The 19,457-nt window shown below is 42.0% G+C and overlaps 1 protein-coding gene across 1 annotated transcript in view; it reads left to right on the top strand.

Annotated features, from left to right (window-relative positions):
• Positions 1–267: 267 nt before the first annotated feature.
• Lrrk2 (leucine rich repeat kinase 2) overlaps positions 268–19,457 on the top strand; it is a 133,227-nt gene continuing 114,037 nt past the window's right edge. Inside the window, exons 1-6 of the mRNA XM_055627183.1 lie at positions 268–470; positions 646–731; positions 6,782–6,891; positions 8,977–9,065; positions 11,647–11,781; positions 13,893–14,027. Coding sequence (XP_055483158.1) covers positions 311–470; positions 646–731; positions 6,782–6,891; positions 8,977–9,065; positions 11,647–11,781; positions 13,893–14,027 — 715 coding nt within the window. The 5' untranslated portion in view covers positions 268–310. The remainder of the gene's footprint in view (positions 471–645; positions 732–6,781; positions 6,892–8,976; positions 9,066–11,646; positions 11,782–13,892; positions 14,028–19,457) is intronic.

Below are 19,457 nucleotides of genomic sequence, written 5' to 3'. Positions count from 1 at the left end.
GAAAATTACTCCTCTCCCTATAGGGGGAACTCTTAAAAGAAACGGTTTTCCTGAAAGGGGCCAACTGGGCGGTGTCCTCTTTTCCCAACGCCCCATTGCTATTCTTAGATCGAGGGGTGGTGGCTTTCGCTTTTCCCCTGCGGAGTTCCCAGCGCCGCGAGGCGGCTGGGCAGGCCGGGCTGAGGCTGGGCCGGGGCTGTCGCTGTCGCGGTCTGGGCGGAGGCCGAGGGCTGGGCCTGCAGCGGAGGCGGCGGGGCAGCTCGGAGAGCAGCAGCCTTCCTTCCCGGCTCTCCGCAGTCTCCGCCACACCATGGCCAGTGGCGCCTGTCAGGGCTGCGATGAGGAAGAGGAGGAGGAGGAGGCTCTGAAGAAGTTGATCGTCAGGCTGAACAATGTCCAGGAAGGCAAGCAGATCGAGACGCTGCTCCAGCTCCTGGAGGACTTGCTGGTGTTCACCTACTCCGACCGCGGTAAAGCCTGCAGCCCCTCCCTCCGCGGCAAACTTTATCCTGCTCCTGGGGTGTTCATCTCAGGCACCCCATTCCTGTCCTTCAGAGAGGAAGGATCTGGGATCCCGGGAAGATGGAAAGGATGCTGTGGGTTGTGTCTTTGTTTTTTTAACTCCACTTCCCCCTTCGTTTCCAGCCTCTAAGTTATTTGAAGGCAAAAATTTCCACGTGCCTCTGTTGATCGTCCTGGATTCCTACATGAGAGTTGCCAGTGTGCAGCAGGTAAGTGGGCCTTCCCTCCTCTTCCGGAAGACCCTTCTATGACAGGCCTCCCGGGCTCTTGGGATTTACTTTAAGAGGGAAAGCCTTGGCAGTTGTCAGCCACTGTTAGCCGAGGTGAAGTAACTTTATTAACTGACAGAATCTGGATGGCGGTAGGAGCAAAATGAAAACAGTTCTCTTACTGGCGAGGTGAGTTCAGTAACCTTTCAAGCTATTCTAAGAGCGTTCTGATAGAGCAGGGCTGTGAATATTTCCAGCGAAGGGGGTTGGTGGTGGTAATTAAAAACAGTAATGAAACAGTCAAGTAAACAGCAAACTTTCGTAGGGTCAGCTTGCCTTCACGGCTTTAGATTAGAAGAAGGCCGATTTCAAGGCTTCTTCCTTGAGTGTTCCTCACAGTGTCTAAAGACAGTGATGTTTCCTGAAATCCCCTCTGTGTTTACATTTCTACTTTGCAGCTGTTGCCACCTGAAATGGATACAAAAGTGTAACTTCTGGCATCTGTGTCACAGGGAAGTCCAGAAGTATGCTAAGCAACTAAATGTGATTTTTTTTTTTTTAAAGCAGTCCCAGATACTTAACAATGACTTTCAGTCAAGACAGAGTTATGGCTGAAGGTGCTAACCTCCTTTGGAGTTTTGTGATTTGGGGAATTGAAATTGGTTCTGTCATCCAAATACTGAGACTTTAGGGGAACTCTGGAGGTTCAGCAACAGTATCCCTTCACATTTACTCTAGTGATTAGATAGAAGTAAGGCTTACTCTCCAAATTCCCTCCTCCTCCTCTCTCTGCCTCCATTTCCCACCCCTCTCAGGTTCCCACAGTATAGTCCAGACTGCCTGGAACATGCCAGCTTCCTGCCATAGTTCCATGATCACAGCTTGATACCACCACACATGGCCCCAGTTTTCTTTTATAAAAGCGCAGTCGATATCTTTATTTTTTTATTTTTCCAATTGTGAAATATATGTACCTGACTAATGATACTGAGGTATTATCAAACAAAATCAAGAGAAAGGTGGGGGCATGATGAACGTACTGTTCCTTTGAGCATCCAGAGTCTGACTTTTACCCACAGAATATGAATCATTTTAAAGGTACTTTTGCTCTCCACCTACATCATCCTTCTTGATTCATATTCAGAAGTGTCTAATTCTGGATGCCTTCACTGGCAAGTGCTATACTTGGTAGGCTCACCCCTGCTTGGGACCACTGGGAAAAACTGGACCCTGTTTTTCAGTCAAGTGAGCCCAGACAAGAGCAGCAGACTTGAGAACCCAGAGGAATCTGAGATACATCCATTGCTTAATTCTCTCTCCTGTCTTCTCTTCCTCCTGTGCCTGTCTGCCTTTGCTCTATCTCTGCCTCTCCATTTTTTTTCTTTCTCTGTGCTGAGCATCAGAATCTGGGACTTTGAAAGTGCTAAAGTAGTTATTTGGATTACTGACCTACATTCCCAAACTCTCTCCGTTTTCTCCTCCCTGTCCTCTTACTTCCCCCTCATATTCTCCCCTCCCTTTTTCAACCGCTTTTCTTTTTCCTCCTCTTTTTTTCTCCTCTTCTATTCCCTCTTTATTCTTTCTCTTCTCCCCCTTAACTTCCTCTGCATTTTTGGCCCTACGAATGAAACACAGGGCTTGGCCTGGACTGGACAAGCACTCCACCAGTGAGCTACCCAGCCATCCAAGATATTCTAATTCTTGATTAGGGCGGGCACATTTGTCTGCTTTGGTTATGATGTTGTTTAGGGAGTGGGGTTGCGGCGGCAACATCTGTGGGAAGGGAACAGCCCTCAGCCTGGCAATTTAGCAGAATAACGTCAGGACTTTCAGTGTTGTATATGTATCTAGCTGCAAAGGGCTGCATGGGTATTATGCCACTTAATTCTTACCGGGCTCTTACTGCACCGGAAGAAAGCTAACCAATGTCCTACTTTCCTATTGGTTCAGTTACAGTGGATAGCCCCCGAAGGAGCTTGAGAGAGAGAGGGAAGACTCAAATTTGTTTGTGCCTCCAGAATGTCCATCAGCTGCTGCTGACTTCAGAGGATTTTGTATAAGCAAGCGAAAGCACAATGCCGTGAGCATGCGCAATGGCCACACCACCATTGGTATTATCGAGAGGATGTGGAAAAGAGTTCTTTTTCTGCTGAGATTTTCCACACTCTATGAGAAAGTAATGTTTTCTTTTTAAAATCCTCCACATAATTGGTGTAATTGGAATGAGTGTCCTTTCATATTTCTGGCATCCAGTTAGCTTAGAATGTTGGTGAACGTGAGGAGGTTCACGAGCTGTTCTTCAGAAATGTGTGTTAAGGTTCCTTGTTAGGGTCATCCAACATGGTATTCCAGACGCTGGGTTTTGACACTTTACTCTGAGTCTGTGCATGTTTGCAAACTCAGATCTTGGAGAACTGCTGGCAAGTGTGCCCTGTGAATTCCCCTGTAGGCCACACATTTTATTTAAAATTCTCTTTTTCCAACCTTTGAAGGAGAGCAAAACAAATGAAAGTGAGCTAAATATTGGAACCCCTTGACTTCTTCACATCACTTGTGAATGAGATGCTTGGGTTTGTAGAGCAATTGTGATAGAGAAATGCTGTGTCCTCTTAACTGTCAGGGTTATCTCTCTTTGAAAGTTCCTAATGGAAAGCGTGAAGCACTGGTTCTTACCCCTGCTTTGTTGCTGGGGATTTCACTTAGTCACTGAAGCTCCACTCACTTGGTTGCAGGCTCAGCTGCGCGAATGGATCATTTTTGCCAACAGTTATTGATGCCGTAGCCTTAGCAAGTCGAACAAAGCAGGTTTTCTAGATGAGTCAGCTACACAGGTACGGACATGAGTTTAGCATCCTATCGTGCCTTTCCTACTAGAAGCTCACCAGAATTCAACTTTCTTAAATGCCGAGGGAAAAGGCCTCATTTTTTTTTGTTGTTGTTGTTTTGTTTTTAATCTCAGAAACAGTTGATTTCTGTGACAGCAGGATTGTTAATGTCTGTTCTGCTTACATGGAAGTGTGTATCCGATGTAAATATAGGTAAAGACAATACATGTTTAATTAAAAAAAAAAGCATACCAAATATACTTCAGGATGAACAGTACACCATTAATTGAGCATGCTACCTTCATGGGAATTTTCCGTTTTGTTTCCTGTCCATATCAAGTACAGCTCTTAAACACATAGGAAGAATGGAAGATACTTCAAATTTACAGAGATAGTAAAAATAGTGGGAAAATCTCTGAATTGGAATAGGAGTTGGTATTTTTTCTCCCCAGAGCTAAAGAATGATTTGTTGATGTTAGAAGCATGTGTACTGGTCTGAGCAAAGATGTTTGAAATGGATGTTAAAGGAGATGGCTCAGTGTTTAGGAGTACTTGCTGCCTTCCAGGACCCTCGTTTGGTTCCTAGCACCCTATATTTGTCATTCTTGTACCAAGGTGTCCTTGTTAGTTTTTTGTCAACTTGACACCAACTAGAGTCCCTGGGAAGAGGGAGCCTTAACTGAGGATTTATCTTCATCGCACTGGTCTGTGGACAAATCTCAGGGGTGTGTGTGGGAATCCTACTGATTGTGGGAAGGCCTAGAGCACAGTGAGCTGTGCCTTTCCTGGGGAAGGTAGTTATGGATTACATAAGTAAGCCAGCTAAGAGTCTCAGCATATGCATTAACGCACTGCCGGGTAGAGTCTTTCAGAGGCCCTCTCTGTGGTAGGCTCCTCTCTTGTTCCTTGTTTCCCCATCTTCAGATGTCCATCCTGTTTCTGAATGAGGATTGATCATCTTACCCAGGGTCCTCCTTCTTGCTTAGCTTCTTTAGGTGTACAGATTTTAGCATGATTATCCTATATGATATGTCTAATATCCACTTATACCCCATGTGTGTCTTTCTGCTTCTGGGAAACCTCACTCAGGATGATCTTTTCTAGATCCCACCATTTGCCTGCAAATTTCATGATTTCCTTGTTTTTAATTGCTGAGTAGTATTCCGTTGTATAAATGTACCACAATTCCTGTATCCATTCCTCAACTGGGGGACATCTGGGTTGTTTCCAGTTTCTGGCTATTACGAATAAAGCTGCTATGAACATGATTGAGCAAATGTCCTTATTGTGTACTTGAGCAAATTTTGGATATATGCCTAGGAGTGGTATAGCTGGATCTTGAGGAAGCACTATTCCTAATTGTCTGAGAAAGTGCCAGATTGATTTCCAAAGTTGTTGTACAAGTTTTCATTCCCACCAGCAATGGAGGAGGGTTCCCCATTCTCCACATCCTCTCCAGAATGCTGAGACTCATAGCCAAACTTTGGGCAGAGTGCAGGGAATCTTATGAAAGAAGGGGGGAGATAGAAAGACCTGAAGGGGCCTGTAGTTCCACAAGGAGAGCAACAGAACCAAAAAATCTGGGCCCAGGGGTCTTTTCTGTGACTGATACTCCAACCAAGGACTCTTCACGGAGATAACCTAGAACCCTGCACAGATGGCAGCTCAGTGTCCAAGGGGTGTCCTAGTAAGGGGAACAGGGGCTGTCTCTGACATGAACTCAGTGGCTGGTTCTTTGATCACCTCCTCCTGAGTGGGGAGCAGCCTTACCAGGCCCAGAGGAAGACAATGCAAACAGTACTGATGAGAACAGATAGGCTGGGGTCAGATGGAAGGGGAGGAAGACTTCCCCTATCAGTGGACTGGGGAAGGGTCATGGGAGGGGGAGAGGGAGGAGTGGTGGTATTGGGTGGGGATGAAGGAAGGGGCTACAGCTGGAATACAAAATGAATAAATTGTAATAAATATAAAAAAAAATTTTTAAAGCGAAAGCCAGGTAAGCAAGCCAGTGAGAAGCATTTTTCCACAGTCTCTAATCAGTTTTTTTCTGCAGATTCTTGCCTTGAGTGCTTGTTTCAGCTTTCCTTCATGGTAGATTGTAAGCTGTAAGATGGAATAAATCCTTTCCTTCCCGAGTTGTTCTTTAGTCACAGTGTTTCTTACAGCTTCAGAGCCAACTTGAGTGTGGGAGAAGTGACACCATCTTCTGACCTCCAGGCATCGGCCCACAGATGGTGGAGACACACACACGTAGGCAAAACATCCAAACACATAAAATCCACAACTCTTTTTTTTAAAAAAGTTGTATTTAAAATGCATTGATAAGCTCATATGTCATGCATAAATGTGGAGAGTTTTAGGGCACTTGTGACCACTAGACCCCACAGTTCACAGGCAGACATTGAGTGGAATGAAAGGGGCACTTAGCTGTTCTGCCTGCTATTACAGCTCCTGTAACAGATACAGGTTCAGTCAGTATGGTACCACACACAGGCCTCTGCTACCCAAGGCCAGTAATTTCCATTGCCACGAAAACCCTCCATCTTCCTCCCGCTTTTTATTCCAAGCCTGCCCTCTTTTTGTAATCAGAATCTTGAATTCTTGGGAAAGATGGTGTCAGAGATATTTATATGTTGAAAATAATATGGTGTTAGTATAGCCATTCTTGCTTAATAATTTTAGTATGTTTTCTAAGATAGTTCTTTATTTTGTTTAACTTAGATAATGAGGGTGTCTGTTTTATAATTATTCAAAAATGCCATAATACCTTTGTGTTCCACTTGTGTGTGGCTTTAAAGCAATGGGTAATCTAAGTACACACCTTATTTTCATTTCTCGGAAAGCATTTTAGGGTGGTTTTGTTTTGTCTTGAGTTGATTGTTAAAAATGATATAATTATCTATTCCATTAAAACAGATATTCAGGATTGGTTCATCTCCTAGCAACCTTTGAAAACGTGGGTGTAGGGCTGGGGGCACAGCTCATTTGGTAGAGTGTGTATATACCCTAAAGGAAGGCCCTGATTCAGTCATCCTTAGCATCACATAAACTGGGTGTGGTGGTGCGTGGTTGGAAGTCCAGCATTTTGGATGTGGAGAAAGGAGGATCAGAAGGTCAAGGTCATTCTCGGTTGCAAAGTGAGTTTAACCACTTTGCATCTAACCTGGGTACATGAAAATATTTCTTTAAAATAAAAAGGGAAATATTTACCTTTCTTGCTTTCAGGTGGGTTGGTCCCTTCTGTGCAAATTAATAGAGGTCTGTCCAGGGACATTGCAAAGCTTAATAGGACCACAGGATGTTGGAAATGATTGGGAAGTCCTTGGGATTCACCGGTAAGTATGACAGATGTGTGGAGATAAACTGCATTAAAAAAAATCATATAAGGCATCCTTTGCCATCCCAAACCATTCTGGCCGATTTCTTCAAAGCATATATATATATTTTTTTTCTTAAATCAATGACTTATATTCATAGAGATCTTTAAACCTGATTTGTGAGTCAGCGAACTAACGTTGATGGTAAAACGTCAGGTGAGACAACTTTAAGAACACAATTCTGCAACTATATAAATGGTTAAGGTGTAAGATTTTTCGAGTATGACTTAAGACAAAAGGAAACAAGCAGTGGAACTGATGTAATCCACAGATTTCTTTAAAAATCATGGCATCCAAGGAATTAATTCTGTAAGCCCTCATTATAATTACTCTACTGCAGTTTTACAGTGTTTATGCTCTACTGTCTTCATGTCCACATTTGCATGTGTCTATGCATGTTAATCTCAGTGAATGTAGACTGTGGCTTTCAAGAGGAAGAGGAAAGAGGAAATATATTCTTTCCCAGCCCTCTGCAGCCTAGTCTAGGTGATTGTCTACCAGTCATTTGAGTGAAGCTTTCAGCGTAATTTGTTTAATAAGACCACATTTATAGCTAAAATTAAGTAAGAAACTTGAAGAAAAAATATTTCTAGGGAAATCGTTTTTTTTTAAAAAAGACATACTTTCTGGACATTTATAGAAGTACCCTCTGTCATTAGGTAATCATGGAGATATCTTACCTGCGATGCTGATTTGCTTGAGAAAAAAATATGTTTTATGAAAAGCTGGATTCTATAATGTTTACCAGAAAATGTATATAATGTGTAATGGAGTGTCTGTTCCTAATTCGTTATTATAGGCATTAGTGTTTACATGTTTCTCCGCTTCTAATATGTGGGTGTTGCTAGTTTTTTGTTTCTACTGTGTCGTTTGAGAAAAACAGCCGTCTTCAAACTTAATTGTGAATTTCCCTGTGTCAGCTCTGTAACATTTAATGAAGATTCACCCACTGTATATTTATTATTAGTCATTCTGATTTTATTTAATTTCTGTTTGGTTTGTTTAAGAATTTCCAAGATTTCCCTAAGTTTATTTAATCAACACTATCACAGAACACTGTGATAGTGCTCGCCTCACCTCCTCATACTCCAGAGCAAACCAAATGTTTGGGCTGATTGTGAAACTGTGTCTACAGGAACTATGATTCACGTATTTGCTCACCCACTCCCATGCTTACCCACTCAAGCCTCAGTTTGTCGTTTATGCTTCTGCTCTACGTCAGATCTGGGTCTGTGACCGGGGGAGGAACCCTGCCCTCGACATTAGAAGATTGTAGTAAAATTTTTGTAAGACATTTTTCTCCGTCGCCAAACTTTTCCCCTCCAATGTTAACCAGCATCAAGAGTGGGAGCCTCTTTGGTATTAGTAATGCGAGGGATAGTGAGAATGTGTTTCCTGCTCTACTTGGCCCCACGAACCTGGGAGTGTGGAGCCTGAAAACGAGGCTGACTAAGGTCTCATGCAATAGCCAACTTTATCAGAGCATCAGACATTTCATACATGTCATATGAGCCTTGATGACCAGAACAAAATATAGCAAATGAGTAGTGAGTGAACAAATAAACAGTGCCTAAATACTGTTTGGACACAATCTCTGAGTCCAAACTTTCTTTAACAAAAGAATTACATTCAGGTTTGCGTGGGGATACACACCTTTAACCCCAGCAACAGAGAGGTAGAGGCAGGGGAAACTCCATGAGATCATGGCGAGCCTGATCTATACAGTGAGTTTCTTGCCCGCTGGGGCTACATAGTAAGAACTTGTGTCAAAATGCATTTATTTAGTGGTTGATTGATTTTGTGTGTATGTGAGTGTATGTTTGTATCCCTGTGTTGGGGGACACCTGCATGCTATTGGACACATGTGCGAGTCAGAGGACAATGCGTGGAAACCAGCTCTTCCTTCCACCATGTGGGCTCCAGGGTTTGACTTCAGGTGTGGCAGCAAGTGCTTTGCCTACTGTATAACCTGTGTGACCACTGTATACAGTGCTTTGCTGTATGACATTTCATTGTCGTATGATTTTGCTTCTTTTATTCCAGACTGATTCTTAAAATGCTGACTGTCCACCATGCCAATGTAAACCTGTCAACAGTTGGACTAAAAGCCTTAGATCTCCTCCTGGAATCAGGTGAGTGCTGGCCAAAGCTTCTTACTGCTCACAGTTATCAGGGTCAGAGCGAAAAGTAAGCACCAATGGTTTCTGGAGAGTCTGTGTCCGCCTCCTTCACATTTCCTGTTTCTCTCAGACCTCAAGTGGCACCTTGGTTCCTAATGTTGCTTGTGTGTTTCTCCCCTTTTCCTGTTTCCAGTTCCATCATGGCTTCCCCAATGTGTTCCCATAACTCACATGCTCCGTGCAGACCTTCAGAGTCTCTTCTGTAGCTCATCTTTGATAAAACATGTGATATTACTTCTTAAGTGCTTGCTGGATTCTGGCTTCATGTGTAACATCCTTTCCAGGCTTTCAAAACCTTTTTTTCTTTTTCCACCCCAGATAGGCATTTTCCTTATCTTTCTGGGTGAGAAACACCGGCGAGCAGAGAGGTGACTGCTCTCAGCCACCTAGTGTCACAATCAGGGTCTGTTTCCACACACCAGGTTTTTTTTGTTTGTTTGTTTGCTAAGGTGACTTCTGCCAAGAGGCAAATAGATCCAAGCCAAGATTTTGAGATGGTGTAATAGTTGTGGTCATTGCTGTGATAGCCATGTTTGTTAAGAAGACTATATATAATCCCAAATGAATGGAGGCCATTCATTGAACAACAACAACAACAACAAAAAAATTTTTGTAGGCAGAGTTACAGAAAGCCTAAGAAAATAAAAGGAAGGCTTCCTAGGTGAGTGGGAGGTATTAATATCCTAATTAGTCTTGCTGATGAAGACCCCCAAGAGAAAGAAAAAGCAAGCAAAAGCCCAGAGGACAGGAGACCGGGGACTCCCAAAAAGCCTTTAACTAAATTGTTTAATAGCATGAACTGACTAGTTTTAACCTTCATCCTTGGGGACTTCAGTTTTCTCTTGGTTCATTTCTCATTTGTCACCATTGAGTATTTACTCGGGCGGCTCTTCTGCAGTGGTGGAAATCGTCCATGTGTGGCCCACTGTCATAGCAAGTAGATCTACATGACTGCCAGACATTTGAGATATGAAAAACTGGACTTCAGGTTAATTTAATTTTTACTGATTTAATGAGCTAATAATGCACACAGGGAAATGACTGAAGTGCAGTGAGAAACGCACGATAAGACAAATATGATGCAACTAGCCACAGACGTGAGAGCAGCCAAATTCCCTTGTGGGGTTACAGATGTGTGTGACCTGTCTAAAGCTGGGTGCTCTTTTACTTTTCAGGACAGGGTCTCACTTTATAGTACAGACTGGCCTTGAACTCTCTATGTGGCCCAGGCTTGTTTAAAACTCACGATCTTCATCTCAGCACTCCACACAGAAAGCGCTGGGGTGACACTGCACACCCCACCTGGCTGACCTGCTTAGTTCTAATCCAGCTAGGCCTCCTAGTAACTGTTAATTGAGCGCTTGGCAAAGTGCTTGGGTCACTTCACTTGGATTACTTAACCTCTTCCTGGCTCAGTGTTTACCTCTAAAGTGGGGTTTGAACCCCACATTTGATTAAATGTGTTTTAATGAAGTGAATCAACTAGTGATCAACACATTTGTACCACAAAAACAATCGCTATGAGTCCAGGAGTTTGGCTTAGTAGTCAGCCACTACTTAGCATGCCTGAGGTTCTGGGTTCAGTCTCCAATATCACAAACACACACACAAACCTGGCGAAAGTTTCAGTGTTTGCTGCTATCAACCCTATTCCATGACAGTTACTTTTGTTGACAGATTGGGTGTTACTTGTGTTACATCTTATGTTATGGCAGGAAAGTATTGGTCGAATCCAAATTCAAAGAGGAATTAGAGGAAAGCTTTAAGAGGAGCAAAGGGTGTAGCTTATCTAGACTTGAATCAAGGTTGGGCTCATGACAGTGTTTAGTGTACTTAGGGGTGAGAGAAGGACTTGGAAGTCTCCAGAGGGACATCAGAATCACATTCAGATTTTAGAATTACAGTCCAGGGACTGAACTACCAATAGTTGGATAGAAGCTTAGAATATTCAGAAGAAGTAAACAAGTATTTCTGCATTCTTGGTGAGATGGGAAGAGACCCCCAGTTGGACAGGGAAGCTGAACTAGCTTATTCAGAGAGAGCTTTGAAGTATTTAGGAGCTAACACTTGAATGTCTTGGCTCTTAATGAAATGAATTGGCTCATTGGTTAGACAAAATGGAAGAGAGAGGGAGTTTTTGGAAGGATGATGATGGGAAAATTTCTTTTGGGTATTTGGCCTTGTCGATGAAGAACAGGAACAAGGGTAGGCTCAGTTCAGGGTATTCACAGAATATTTCGATGCCAATGGGCAAGAGGCAGACAGGAATGCATTTCAAGTGTGTTAAGACAGGAGGCCTAGGCTCTGTGTGCGTGCGTGTGTGTGTGTGTGTGTGTGTGTTGTGACAAAAGTAGTAAGGTGAATGGTGATTTACCCCATTTGGAAAGGGATTGATAAGGATAACATGTGGGACAATGAACTGGTCGATCAAAAATAAAAGTCCACAAGAACATTCACAGCCTCATGCAAAAATTAATGTATCAACTTCCAAAAGCAGCTCTTTACCTCCAGTGCATTGTTTTCTTCAAATTAGGTAAAATCACCTTGCTGATACTGGATGAAGAATGTGATATTTTCTTGTTAATTTTTGATGCCATGAACACATACTCAGCCAATGGTGAAGTCCAGAAACTTGGATGCAAGGCTTTACATGTGCTGTTTGAGAGAGGTATTTAAATATGTAAATTCTTTATTTTGAGGTATGCATAAGAAGAATGGCTTGTGCTGGGGAAAGTTGTACATAATTGAAGAGAAAAATTATATAAAATCATACTATTTACAACGGGAGGCAAACTTAGCTCGGCAGCATTGCTTCTTTCTGTGGTGTGAATTTCACTTGCAGGTTATAATTCATGCAGTTACAGTAGCCTTCCTTCCCCTGAATAACTGAGTGAGTTCACTCTGCCAAGTGGCTTGTATGGGCGTTAAGAAGAAAATCGAAAACTATGAAGTCAAGTACAGCTTACGATGTCAAGTAGAGTTACGATTTTGGATCTTGTCGAACTTGAAATTGTTACAGGATCTGGGTAGAGAACCAGGCGGTCGCAGAGTGTCCTTGAGAAACAAGACTGATAGGCATTTCACAGCAGCCTCAGAAACTGATAACGAATTATTGTGCACTGTTGGAGCTGGTTTTGTCCAGTCATTTCGCTGACTGGATTAGGAAGTGGGTAGCAGAGGCGAACAAACTGTCTGAGGTTAGCACCTAGTTAGCGCACAGCGGTCGCCACCCCTTTGGGGACTCAGCCCTTTAATGATCAGGCTCTGTGGAGGCTGCCAGCCAGGAGTGAAAGAACTTCACGTCTTTCAAGCTGTCTTCTCTGTGTTACAAGCAGGATAAAATTTGAAATCTGTTATCTCAGAGCAGGGTCTGTAACTCTGCGTGACAGTACAGGACAGACTGACATAGACTAGCAATTATTAAGCAAGAGAATCTTAATTCAAAAGATTGTTAGTGCTTAGGGCATAGGATGTGCCATACAAATATAAGAAAAGAAAACTTCAGGCGTATCAAGTTTCCCTAGAGAATAATTTAGTTAATAAAGTTAATCTTGAAAGGTTATCTAATAAAGATGATTATGAAAAATTAAAAAGATCGTAGTATAATGTAGACATTGTACTACCAAATGTAAAGGCTCCATGGCCTCTGTTACTAATTAAACGACCCTAACCAGTTTCACACTATTTTACGTGGATGTGCTGGTATACAGTTGGAAACAATTAAGGTTGCTTACAAAGAGCTATATTGTCCAACATTTTGGTGGTGCTCTTCTCAACCTAACAGGCCAGGTTTTGAAACACTTTTTTTTTTTAAGTTCTCACTTTAAAAATAACTCTAAATGGAGCTCAACATACTCTAATTATAAAAGTAAATAATGGGTTTTGATCTCTCATGGAAAACCATTAAGACAGAGAGTATTTGAAAGTCCAATCACTTGGCACTTGCCCAAGTTAACAACTTTTGAACTGACATGCTTAGCTGAGTTTCCCTTCAGCAGTCTACCATAAATCCCTGACTTTTAAATATCAAAAATAGGGGCTAGAGAGACGGCACCTGCTGCTCATGCAGAGGAGGATCCAGGTTCAAGCCTAGTCTGGCACCACACTGTGTTTCTTACAACCACCTGTAACTCTAGTTCTACAGGATCTGAGCACCTCTTCTGGCCTCCTTGGGTACTTTGGGCATGCGCTGTACCTATTGGCAAACAGGCACGTAATACACACAAGTTAAAAAAAAAAAGTAGAAAAGCTAGTCATAATCAGCCAGTCAGTACTGTAAACTACTCATTTCTAACGGGCCATCTTTATTATCAGCAGCCATAACCATGGGATGCTCATCGCTAAGGGCCATCTTTACTACCAGTGGGTGAGACTCATTGGGTGTTCATCCCAATGGACCATCTTTATCATCAAAGATCAGAATCATACTGTATCCCCTCCAGGATGCTGTATTTATTGTACTGGGTAGGCTGCTACAGACTCCCCAAAGATGTTATACATTTATTACTTTTTTTTTTCTGAGAACTATTGGGTACCTACTATTTCTCATTTCAAAAGACGGTATAACCAGTTCAAAGCAGAACTATTTTTTAATGTTTCGAACGGATTTAATGTTTTAAATTTCCATGTCTTTTTTTTTTTTTTTTTTTTGCGGAAACACTTTCAATTTAGTTACACTGTAGTTTGTGATGTTTTGTGCTCAAGAGATAGATTTTTTTCAGGAATTAAGATTGTATATCGCCTTATAACACGCTCCTGTTGTTTTCCTTCCCGGCTTAGTTTCTGAGGAACAGCTGATTGAGTTCATCGAGAACAAGGATTACAGGGTACTGCTGAGTACACTCAGCAGCTTCGGAGGGGACCAGGAGATTGTGCACCACGTACTCTGCTGCTTGCATTCCCTGGCGGTTCCTTGTGAGTACACTCTCTGCGCGATTCCTGCTTTGTCTGGGGAGAGCCGTGTCGTGTCTCTCTTCTAAATGTAATACGGTATTTTTTCATTATTTTTACTTTTGTGGAGCCCCGTGGATGCTAAACTTCTCCATTCACTTAATTCCTATTTCTTTGGACGGTGTTGCAGCCGGTTCCGGGCTCAGTGCAGGGGAAGCAGCAGTGAAAAGTATAAATGCGTGCCTTGCCTCTTCTGAGTTCATGGTACAGTAGGAAACACAGATATGATCTGAGATGCGTGCCAGGCAGCATAGTGCAGAAATTCCTGTGGTTGCGAGAACAAATAGAGAGCAAGGGTAGAGCTCGTGGAGAGTCTTGGACGCTGAGAACCTAGCATGTAGGGAGGTGTACGGCAGCCTTGAATACAGGGAAGCGAGTAGGAGCTGGAGCTGGACGGTAGGAACGTAACCATATGGAGGCAGCTGGGCCCGTAGCTCAGGTGTGAAATCTCAGCTACGTGGGAGGCTGCATTCAAAGCCTGACAAGACAACTTAGGAGGAACATGTCTCAAAACAAAAATAAAAATAAATACAGTAAGTATTGGTGGTACAGCTTGTTGGTCAAGTGCTTGCCTTTCTTGAAGCCTTAAGCTCAATCCTCAGTGCTAAAAAACAGCAGCAACAACCCCCCGACCCCCGCTGAAAAGAAAGATGTGGAGCAGGATAGTGCCACTCAGCAAACTGGTTTGATGAATGTATGTGTGTGCGTGCGTGCGTGTGTGTACGCACGCGCATATGTGTGCATGCATATCTCTAAGTACCTGCAGGAATTTCTCTGATGGAGGTGGGGAACAGGCATGATAAGGGCTACTGGGTGAGGCTGCAGACATGGTATGAGGTTTTGAGTGGCCCAGTTTTTCAGGCCACTCAAAACCTCATACAGAAGGCTTTGAACTCTGCTGTAAAACTTCATTAGCATTTATTGATGCTAATGAATTTAGCCACTTCATCAAAGAGCAGAAATCAGAAGAAATAATTTGCTCTACACGCTACTAGTAACTACTAGCAGGGTAAAATGTGCTTCCGATTCCGTTTCATACGTGCACTCTAGCATTTCCCGTTTCTTTGTGTGGTTGAGCAGCTTATAAACATGCATGTAATAGCAGTGTTTTCATGATCACACATATAAAGTTTCTGGATTACATTAGTGATTTCGTGTGAAGAATATAAATTACTACTTGGTATGTAATATGTATTACAAAATCATTAACCCTGTGGTACAATATGAAATTTTATGCTTGCTTATATGTATATTATGTTTCATATAATACACATAACATTATACATACAGTTCATACATGCTATGCATGTATGAGTTCAGTTACAACAGACTGAGACTTCAGTGCTGCAAGGCCAAAAAAACAAATGCTTTTGGGAAAAGGGCTTCTTTACTATGTTTGTAAAAACACAGCATTTTCTTATCTCCAGAAAAATCAGTCAAATGAGGATGGGAATGAATAATAACTAATTCCAAAGTGGAGTGCCATACTTTTCAATTCCTGAGTCATCACTGCCAGCAAGATGGCTGTATTCTACCCTGTGCTTTTCCCCTGCTCTGTCCATTATTCATTTATTTTGGGCCAACTGCTTTTGGAATTCATTGTCTTCCACCCACTTCTGACATAATCCAGTTAAAATGTGTCGATTCATAACCCAAAGGTCAAAGCAAGCTGCAGACAACAGTGAGGAATCAAGACTCTACTGCAAAGGCTGTTTCCTTTCATTCTTATAAGTCTAAAAAAATATTTTAGTGTCTTACAATTTCATTTAAACATTAAAGTGTTGTCTTTTATAAGTACTTAGTTAGTTTTAGCTATGCTAGGAAATATCTTTCACGGACAAATATTTTTCTGTTTGTTGAGTAGTCAACATTAATTTCAGAAATGGAACTGTCATCCCACACACGTTCACAGCGGTTCCCCCCCACCCCGATTCTTTCTTTTTTCTCTGCCTGACTAACATCAGTGCCTTGCTGCATTTCATTGTTGTATTTCTCTGTGTCCCTCCCATCTGCCTTCTCCAGGAAGTTCGTGATTTCTGCCTCTTTTATTGGCTGTTTTTCTAGGATGGAGGAAATAGATCCAAGTGTATTTTCATAGTTCTAATATATGACATGATTTTTTCCCCCCTTGGGTGAGGAAAAGATGTAAAAAAAAAATCAATGGCCAGACAGGAAAGTAGACATCTGAGCTCATTTATTTGACATCTTATGTGACTCTTTTTGGACGTGTACAAAATCTTTAATGAACTTTCTTTGTCTTAAATTATAAACACAAAACATTTTTACATCCAATATATTTTGACCACGTTTCCCATTCTCCCAACTCCTACCAGAATCTCCCCACCTCTCTACCCACCAACTTTATGTTCTTTCAAAAAATAAAGAGTCAAAACAAACGAGCAAAAGACCAATAAGACCTAAACAAAATGAGACAAAAGGTGCACACACACACACACACACACACACACACACACACACACACACACCGTGCCATGGAGTTTGTTTTGTGTTGGCTAACTACTCCTGGAAATGAGCCCTGCCCTCAAGTGTGGCCCATATACCCATGGACACTCCACTGGAGAAAACCGACTTCTTTTTGCCAGGGTCTATCCATTGCAGATAGTTTTTTTAGGAGAATAAGCCTGTGTTCAGCTCCCCCTCTCAGTACTGGGAACCCATCTGGCTTAAACATGTGAAGGCCTTGTGCATGTTTCAACAGTTTTTGTGAGTTCCTATGTACATCATTCTGGTTGTGTCTGAAAGACACTCTTTCCTTAGAGGCTACTATCACTTCTGGCACTGACAGTTTCTCTGCCTCCTCTTCCACTTATCTCCCTGACCCCTGAGAAAAGAGGTTTGATGAAGACATTCCATTTAGGACTACATACTGGCTAGTTTTATGTCAACTTGATACAAGATACAAGCTAGAGTTATCTGGAGGTGTGTGGATTCAACTGAGAAAATAACTCCATAAAATCTGGCTGTGTGACAATTTTTAAATTAGTGATTGATATGGAAGGGCTCAGCCCATTTTGGGCTGGACCACCCCTGGGCTGGTGGTCCTGAGTTGTATAAGAAAGTCAGCTGAGCAAGCCAAGGAGAGGAAGCCAATAAGCCCTCCATACTCTCTGCCTCAGCTTCTGCCTTCAGGTTCCTAACTTTTTGAGGGTAGGGAAATATTGTCCTGATTTTCTTCTGTGATGGACTATGTAAGGCAAATAAACCATTTCACCCTCGACTTGCTTTTGTTCATGGTGTTTCATCATGGCAATAATAACCCTGACTAAGACAGAAGTTGGTACCAGGATTGCGGATATTGCTGTAACAGACTTGGCCATGTTGTTTTAGGGAGAATTGTGGAAGGACCATGGAACTTTGTTCTAGAAAAGCCACTAAGTGTTCAAAGTTTAGTGAGCTGTTCTGTGGGATCTTGGAAGATATAAGAGTGTTGAGAGAGATGCAAATGATGGAGGCCTTGTGAGGTCCCAGAGGAAAGTTTGAGAGTACCTATAAGACTTTATCAGGACTAGTGAAAATTTTGAGTTAAGAATATGGTTCTGATTAACTAGGGATGATGAATCATTTGTGATTATCAACATACCAGAACCACTAAAGTAAAACCTTTGCTTTCCTGGAACTATCGATAATGGTCATCTGGAGCTAGGAAGTTACTGGTGGTTAAGAAGAGACCAGTATCACTGAGGTGAAATATAGAATGTACTTTCTCAGAGACAGCACACAGAACCTGTATTCCAGAGGTGGCCAAGGTAGTCCTGATATTGGCAGTCAGACTTGTACTGTTAAGAGTCACCCAGGCAGTATTGGTTTTGAAGGCATGAAGGGGACATGAAAAGCAACTGAAGCTCTGGTCTGTGAGAGGCCAGGGTATGGCATTGAGAAGATGCATTCTCAGTAGCAAAGAAAGCCCGGGAAAGGCTATTGGTGAAAATTGCAAAAGCCTAGTTGCAGCAGAGACCCCTCCATTTTGAAGATGTCAGTACCGTGGGCTGACCACCAAGAACAGCAGCAGTCATGGAGTGGAGCCAACTGGAGCCTAAAAGACAAATTGTATATGCCTCAGAAGATAGAGGTGGAGAAGAAACCAACCTCCTTTGGAGGAGCACATAAGATAATGAGTGGGTACCAGACATTGAGTTATTCACACAGATGGAGCCTAGTTTTGCTTTTATTTGTTTGTGACTGTGCCCTGGTTCTTCCCTCCTGAAGTAAGAGAATATTTAACTTATTTTTTTATTTTAAGGAGCCCACAGAGATTTTGAGCTTTTAAAGAGATTTTGGATTTTAAAAGAGACTGAAGCTTTAAGTAGTTTAGATTTTAAAGATTGTGGGACTTTTAAATTTAAAGATGTTTATAGTGTAATGTTGGAATTTATGCGTGATCTTGGGGACAAATAGAAAGAAAGGTTATGGTTTAACAATTATATGTTTGTATGTCAAGTTTACAAGGGGTCACTTGTGTTGGTTAGTTTTATGTCAACTTGGAATAAGCTAGAGTCATCTGAAAGGAAGGAACCTCAGTTGAGAAAGTGACTCTATAAAATCTTGACGTTTTTAGATTGGTCAGACCGGGGGGGGGGGTTCAGCCCACCATTGGTGGTGTCATCTCTAGACTGATGATCTTGAGTTCCATAAGAAATCATGTTGAAAAAGCCATGGAGAGCAATCCAGTAAGCAGCACCCCTTTATGGCCTTCACATCAGCTCCTGCCTCTGGGTTCTAGCCCTTCTTGAGTTCTCTTCCTGACCTCCTGCAGTGATGGACAGCCTTGTGAAAGTATAAGCCAAATAAATCCTTTCCTCCCTCACTTGCTTTCGGCCATGGTGTTTTATCATAAAAATAATAACCATAACTAGGACAGATTGAGTGCTCCAGTGTCTTTCAAAATCTGTACCTTGTTCAGTTGTAGATCTCTTTGTTGTTTGCCTTCTATTGCAAGAAGGAGCTTCTCTGATAAGGGTTCAATGAGACATTGATCTGTGGTTATAGCAGTATGTCATTAGAAGTAATTTTGCTGCTGTGTTCCTTAGCAGAATAATACTATGAGGTTTTTCCTTTAGACCCTGACTTATCTAATCTTAGATTCTTGGCCACTTTAGCAGTGTCAAATATGGGTTCTACTTCACCAAGTAGGTCTTAAATTCAATTAAAACTGTGATGAGTTATTCTCATAACATTTATTCCACTATTGCATAAGTTCATTTTGCAGATAGGTCACTATTGTAGGTTGCAAGATTTGTAGCTGGGTGATTCTGATGGTTACTTTTCTCATTTGGTAGCTTTCAGAATAACTTTAGGTACTAGGAATGCTACTTAGTAGTGGTAAAATTTCTATTTAGGAACTTGCTTGACTTCTCCATGTTTGATGACATAAAT

Source organism: Psammomys obesus, unplaced genomic scaffold, assembly GCF_907164565.1.
Source record: "Psammomys obesus unplaced genomic scaffold, mPsaObe1.curated_primary_1811, whole genome shotgun sequence".
NCBI lineage: Eukaryota > Metazoa > Chordata > Mammalia > Rodentia > Muridae > Psammomys > Psammomys obesus.
Note: the sequence above shows the minus strand (reverse complement) of the source record. Positions and strands in the feature narration are given on the sequence as shown.